This window comes from Lethenteron reissneri, chromosome 68 (genome assembly GCF_015708825.2).
Source record: "Lethenteron reissneri isolate LAM-NWPU_2019-01 chromosome 68, ASM1570882v1, whole genome shotgun sequence".
In the NCBI taxonomy this organism is placed as follows: Eukaryota; Metazoa; Chordata; class Hyperoartia; order Petromyzontiformes; family Petromyzontidae; genus Lethenteron; species Lethenteron reissneri.
The window spans coordinates 5,584,712-5,592,129 of NC_083846.1; the positions used below are offsets into that span (position 1 = coordinate 5,584,712).

General features: G+C 60.7%; 1 protein-coding gene across 1 annotated transcript; it reads left to right on the forward strand.

The window, feature by feature from the left end:
• The first annotated feature begins 2,773 nt into the window (after positions 1-2,773).
• LOC133360371 (leucine-rich repeat-containing protein 4C-like) lies at positions 2,774-6,493 on the forward strand. The gene has a single exon (XM_061579057.1). The coding sequence runs from the start codon at positions 3,162-3,164 to the stop codon at positions 6,222-6,224; it is 3,063 nt and encodes a 1,020-aa protein (XP_061435041.1). The 5' UTR covers positions 2,774-3,161; the 3' UTR covers positions 6,225-6,493.
• Positions 6,494-7,418: the final 925 nt, after the last annotated feature.

Below are 7,418 nucleotides of genomic sequence, written 5' to 3' on the forward strand. Positions count from 1 at the left end.
CATCACCATCATTACCACTACCACCATCATCACCATCATCACCACTACCACCATCATCACCATTATCACCATCATCACCATCGTCACCACCACCATCATCATCTCTCCACCACCACCATCATCACCATCATCACCACTACCACCATCACCATCATCACCACTACCACCATCATCACCATCATCACCATCGTCACCACTACCACCTCATCACATCATCACCACCACATCACCCCATCACCATCATATCGAAACCACTACCACCATCATCACCATCATCACCACCACCATCATCACACCACCATCATCACCATCATCACCACTACCACCATCATCAGCACTACCATCATCATCACCATCATCACCATCATCACCACTACCACCATCATCACCATATCACCACTACCACCATCATCACCATCACCATTATGACCACTACCACCATCATCACCATCATCACCATCACCACCATCATCAACTACCACCATCATCACCATCATCACCACTACCACCATCATCACCATCATCACCACTACCATCATCATCACCATCATAACCACTATCACCATCATCACCATCATCACCATCGTCACCACTACCACCATCATCACCACCACCACCATCATCATCATCTCCACCACCACCATCATCCACATCAACCACTACCACCATCATCACCATCATCACCACTATCACCATCATCACCATCGTCACCACTACCACCATCATCACCATCATCACCACTACCACCATATCACCATCATCACCATCTTCACCACCACCATCATCATCATCTCCACCACCACCATCATCACCATCATCACCACTACCACCATCATCACCATCATCACCACTACCACCATCATCACCATCATCACCACTACCACCATCATCACCATCATCACCATTCGTCACCACTACCACCATCATGACCACCCACCACCACCATCATCATCACCACCACCACCATCATCACCATCATCACCACTACCACCATCATCACCATCATCACCACCATCACCATCATCACCATCGAACCACTACCACCATCATCACCATCATCACCACTACCACCATCATCACCACCACCATCATCACCATCATCACCACTACCACCATCATCACTATCATCACCACTACCACCATCATCACCATCATCATCACCATCTTCACCATCATCACCATCGGAACCACTACCACCATCATCACCATCATCACCACTACCACCATCATCACCACCACCATCATCACCATCATTACCACTACCACCATCATCACCACTACCACCATCATCACCATTATCACCATCATCACCATCGTCACCACCACCATCATCATCATCTCCACCACCACCATCATCACCATCATCACCACTACCACCATCATCACCATCATCACCACTACCACCATCATCACCATCATCACCATCGTCACCACTACCACCATCATCACCACCACCACCACCATCATCATCACCACCACCACCATCATCACCATCATCACCACTACCACCATCATCACCATCATCACCACCATCATCACCACCATCACCATCATCACTATCGAAACCACTACCACCATCATCACCATCATCACCACTACCACCATCATCACCACCACCATCATCACCATCATCACCACTACCACCATCATCACCATCGTCACCACTACCACCATCATCACCATCATCACCACTACCACCATCATCACCATCATCACCACTACCACCATCATCACCACCACCATCATCACCATCATCACCACTACCACCATCATCACCATCGTCACCACTACCACCATCATCACCATCGTCACCACTACCACCATCATCACCATCATCACCAATACCACCATCGTCACCATCGTCACCATCGTCACCATCGTCACCACTACCACCATCATCACCATCATCATCACTACCACCATCATCACCACCATCATCACCATCGTCACCACTACCATCATCATCACCACCATCATTACCATCATAATCACTACCACCATCATCACCACCATCATCACCATCGTCACCACTACCACCATCACCCCTCTCCCCTATCCCCCCTCCCCTCTCCCCCCCTCACCTCTCACCCCGCCCCTCTCCTCCCTCTCCCCTCCCCACTCCCTCCCCTCCAGAGTCTCCCACCCCCTCACCCGCCCCTCCCTTTCCTCGCCCCTCATTCTCTGATCTCTCGAATTTCTCTCTCTTCCCCGCCTGCTCCCCTCCCTCCCAAATTACCTCTCCATAATCTCCCCTCTTTCTCTCATCTCTCACCACTCATCTCTCTCTCTCCAAAGCTGCCGGCCTCCTGCCTACAATTCCTCAGCCTCCCCAACTCCCTTTCCCCCTCTCTCTCTCTCTGTAATCCTCCTGCCCCTTTCTCCATCATCCCCGTCCATCCATCCCCTCCCCATAGCCTCATCTTTCTCCATGCATCTCACTCTCCCTGTCTCTCTGTAAATCTCCCGCCCCCTGTCTCTCTCAATCCCGTGTCTCCCTCCCATCTCCTCATCCCCCTCCTCCCTCCCCCTGTCCTCCCCCCCCCCATGTCTCCCCCTTTCCATGTCGTTCTGTGACCCCCCTCCTGCCCGTGTCTCATCCATCCCCTCTCTCGGCACCCACGTGGTCAGCTTCTGAAGTGCTCGCTCGTCGCGATGACCACCACCACTACCACCACCACCACGTGGCTTTTATTTCGTGTTGTGCGCGGCGCATCGAGCGCCACGGAGCCTGCGGATGTACAGCGTTTGTTTTCATTTGTTCGCTGGTGACTTTGTGTGTTTCGTATCGGAATCGCCCCCACCGCTGTTGCTGCTGGCGGCAATACAAGTTGTTTCAAAGTCAAAAGTCTCTCTCTGCTCACCGCGTGACCCCCTCTCATATCTCTCGACAGTGCTGTAGTGCGCCACGTGAGGCCTGGTGCAGGCCTCTTATGGACTCCATCCTCAACGTCCCAAGGACCTCTCCACCTCCTCCACGTCCTCCGTCCTCCTCCCTCTCCCGCAACCTCCACCACCACCACCTCCTCCTCCACCACCACCTCCTCCTCCACCACCTCCACCACCTCCACCGTCTTCACCTGCCCGGGTCTCCCAGCCCACTATGAACATTGTAGCGGCATTCCTGTCCACCCTGGCCGGACCCGTTGCTCGCAAACCTAAACATGCGCGCACAGCCGCCGGAAGCAACAGCAGCAGAAGCAGCAGCAGCGGGAGAAGCAGCAGCGGGAGAAGCAGCAGCGGGAGAAGCAACAGCAGCAGGAAAAGCAGCAGCAGGAGCAGCAGAAGCAGCAACAGCATCAGAAGCAGAAGCAGCAACAGCCGCAGCAGAAGTAGCAGCAGCTGGAGAAGCAGCAGCAGAAGCAGCAGCAGCAGCAGGAGGAAAAGCAGCAGCATCATCAGCGGGAGAAGAAGCAGCAGCAGCAGAAGCAGCAGCAGAAGCAGCAACATCAGCAGCAGAAGCAGCAACAGCAGCGGGAGAAGCAGCAGCAGAAGCAGCAACATCAGCAGCAGTAGCAGCAGCAGCAGCGGGAGAAGCAGAATCAGCAGCGCGACGCTCGGTGGTTTCCGATCGCCCGCGGGTCTCCGTCTCATCCCCGTGCGTTGCGACAACCTCCGCGTCTCGTGGACGAGGAACTCCGCCTCTTCCACCACCACCGCTCGCGACACCTCCTCCCGCTCCTCACCGGCAACAGCATCGGGAGCATCGTCAGCATCGTCAGCAGGCGGCGGGGGAGAGCGCCACGAGGAGGAGGAGGAAGAGGACGAAGGAGGAGGAGGGAGACGAGACAGAGGAGCAGGAGGAGCAGGAGAGAAAATTCGATTGGAGGCATCTCGGCCGCCATTGCTGGTGGTGGAGGTGGTGGTGGTGCTGCCGCTGCTGCTGGTGGTGGAGCTGCTGCTGCTGCTGCCGCCGCCGCTGGAGACGCGGACGCGGCCCTGGAGCCTCGGCGGCGACCACGGCCGACCGCGGTATCGGCGGAGGTGGCGGAAGCGGCGGAAGCGGCGGTGCAGGCGCCGGCCTCGGCGGGGGCCGCTGGTGGCTTTGCGCGTTGGCCGCGACGGCCTTGCTGGCGCCCGGTGGCGGGGGCGGCGGCCACGGCGGCCGGGCCGGCGCGTCGTCTCCGCCGTCGACGGCGTCGTCGGCTGCCGCCCGCGCTTGCCCCTCGCTGTGCACCTGCACGCAGGAGCTGAGCCGCGTGATCTGCACGCGCAAGCAGCTGCGGGAGGCGCCGTCGGGCGTGCCCTCGGGCGCCCACTTCCTGAACCTGCAGGAGAACAGCCTGCACGTGGTGAAGGCCGACAGCTTCCGGCAGCTGCGCCAGCTGCGCGTGCTGCAGCTGAGCCGCAACTCGATCCGCCAGGTGGAGGCGGGCGCCTTCCACGGCCTGGTGAGCCTCACCACGCTGGAGCTCTTCGACAACCGCCTCGCCGCCGTGCCCAGCGCCGCGTTCGAGGCGGTCGCGGGCCTCCGGGAGCTGTGGCTGCGCAGCAACCCCATCGAGAGCATCCCGGCCTTCGCCTTCCGCCCGCTGGAGTCGCTGCAGCGCCTCGACCTGGGCGAGCTCAAGCACCTGCAGTTCATCTCGGAGGGCGCCTTCGAGGGCCTCGGCAACCTGCAGTACCTCAACCTGGGCATGTGCATGCTGCGCGAGGTGCCCAACCTGGAGCCGCTCGCTCGCCTCGAGGAGCTCGACCTGTCGGGCAACCGCGTCGAGTCGCTGCGGCCCGACTCCTTCCGCGGCCTCGGCGGCCTCCGCAAGCTGTGGATGATGCACGCCGGCGTGCGGCTGGTGCGGCGCGGCGCGCTCGACGGCCTGCGCTCCCTGCAGGAGCTCAACCTGGCCCACAACCGGCTGGCGGCGCTGCCCCATGACCTGTTCGGGCCCCTGGGCGGCCTGCGCCGGGTGCACCTGCACCACAACCCGTGGGCCTGCGACTGCGACGCGGCGTGGCTGGCGCGCTGGCTCCGCGATAACGAGTCCGGCAACGTCACGTGCTGCGCCCGCTGCTCGTCGCCGCCCGAGCTCAAGGGCCGCTACGTCAGCGGCCTCGACCCTCCCGCCGCCTCCGGGGCCGGGACGGCTCCGGCAGCCGCGCCGCGGTGCCGGGCGCCGGTCATCGTGGAGGGGCCCCACGACCTCAACGTGAGCGAGGGGGCGGCCGCAGAGATGCGCTGCCGCCGGGCGCCGTCGCCCACCAGCTCGGTCACGTGGCTCGGGCCGGATGGCGCGGCCGTGGCCCCCGCACTGGCGGCCTCCCGGCGGCTCTCGCTGACGGCCGACGGCTCGCTGAACTTCACGAGCGTGGCGGCGCGCGACGCCGGCCTCTACACGTGCCTGGTGGCCAACGCAGCCGGGAACGCCTCGGCCTCGGCCACCCTCGCCGTGTCCCCGGGGGCGGCGGGAACGGGGGCGTTCCCGCCGCCGCCACCCGGCGCCGGCCCCAACTACACCTACTTCACCACCGTCACCGTGGAGACGGTGGAGGCCGCCCAGCCCGTCACCGGGCGGGACGAGGGGGCGGCCGCCCCGGGAGGCCCCGGCGAGCCGCGGCCCCCGCCGCTGACCCCCCCGCCGGGCTCGCAGGGCCCCCCCCCGCCCCGGCGACAGCCGCCCGGTGGCGCGGCCGGAGCCCCGGCGGCCCCGGCGGGCCTCGACGAGGTGATGAAGACGACGAAGATCATCATCGGCTGCTTCGTGGCCATCACGCTGATGGCCGCCGCCATGCTGGTGGTCTTCTACAAACTGCGCAAGCAGCACCACCGGCAGGGCCACCGCATGATGCAGTCGCGCGCCATCGAGATCATCAGCGTGGACGAGGACGTAGTCGGCGGCGGTGCGGGCGGGCCCCTGGGCGTGGGCCCCGGCCGCCACCACCAGCAGCAGCAGCAGCAGCACCACCACGCGCTCGGGTTGCCCTCGCCGCCCAGCGGCAAGCGGCCGCACGACGGCAGCCTGGGCCTGTGCGGCGCCAACGTGGCGCTAGCGGCCGGGATGGCCGGAGGGCCGGGGTCGTCGCTGGCCGCCCACTACGGTTACGGAAAGACGTTGCCGCTGCCGCCGCCGCCGCTGCCGTACGGATACAACCACCACCACCACCAGCAGCAGCAGCACGCTGGTACGCTGGGACACCCGGCGCTCAACTCGTACCACCACACGTCTGTGCACGAACCGCTGCTGCTGCGATCGAGCTCCAAGGAGAACGTGCAGGAGACACAGATTTGATCCGGATGTGGACGTTCAATGGGGGGGGATTTTTGTTTCTTACCGCGCGAGGAGCTGACCCCCGGCAGATGCGTCGGGGGAGGGGGGGGGGGGGTCGCGATCAGATATACGGCGGCGCAGAGAGAGAGAGAGACGGTGAGGGGAGAGCGATACGGGAAGAGATGGAGAGATCCGTACTTCGCCAGAGAGAGAGAGACTGAGAGATTCACGGAGAGAAAGATCCGTACCTCGTCGCTGGATTTGATACGGATTACGCCGCTAGACTTTCCGTGGGGGTCACTTCGGTCTAAGTGACCTTTTCTTTTTGTTTTGTGGGGGGGGGGTGGGGGAGGGGGGGAGGGGATGGTAATGAAACGTGGACAAAGGGGGGAATGGCACACCCTCAACATCACTTAGATGCACCTCCATTTCCCTCTACACCCAGCCCTGACCTGAACCTTAACCCCTGACCTGACCCTAATCCACCCCTTACCAAACCATACCTGCCTCTGCCCTGACCGTTTCCCCCCTTGAATTGTTTGCCCACCCAGAATGGTTGCAGTCGAGGATTGTTGCCGCGAAAATGTTTTATTGTTTGTTTTCGTCCGGCCGCCAGCAGCCATAGCCAACTTTCCCCAGCAAAACAGTCTCGAGCACGAAAAGAATTTGGCATTCGAAGCCACACAGCAACCAACATCACCGCCAACACCACCAGCACAACATGAGCAGCAGCAGCAACAACAACAACAACAACAACTGTCACGCGCTATTTATCTCCTCGTTACAGGCAGCCATCTTGTGTGTTTTTTTTTTCTCAGAATGCAAAGAAGATTTGCCTTAAAGCAGCGGTTACAGGAGGTTTTCGGGATGAAATGGCCCGGCAATTACTGCCGCGTTGGTGAAAGGTGGGGTAGAATGGGGGGCGGGTGGGAAGGATGTGGACTAAGGAACATGCTCCATGTTGCTGTTGTGGTTGAGAATTGGGTGGGAGAGGTGTGTGAGGAACGCGGGATGGGTGGGTTTGTGTCCGGACTGGTGAGAGGTGAGTAGAATCGGGGGAATGTTGACTAAGGAATGTGCTGAATGTTGTTGTTGTTGTGATATTGGGGGACACCAGGGGGTGGATAGGTGGACTTGTGCGTGGCTTAGTGGGAGGGGAGTGGAATGGGGGAAATGTTGACTAAGGTTATATGATGCGTGTGGTTGTTGTGAGAT

Bases quoted from the DNA above. Each gene is read 5' to 3' on its own strand.
- LOC133360371 (XM_061579057.1), top strand. From the start codon at position 3,162: ATGCGCGCACAGCCGCCGGAAGCAACAGCAGCAGAAGCAGCAGCAGCG.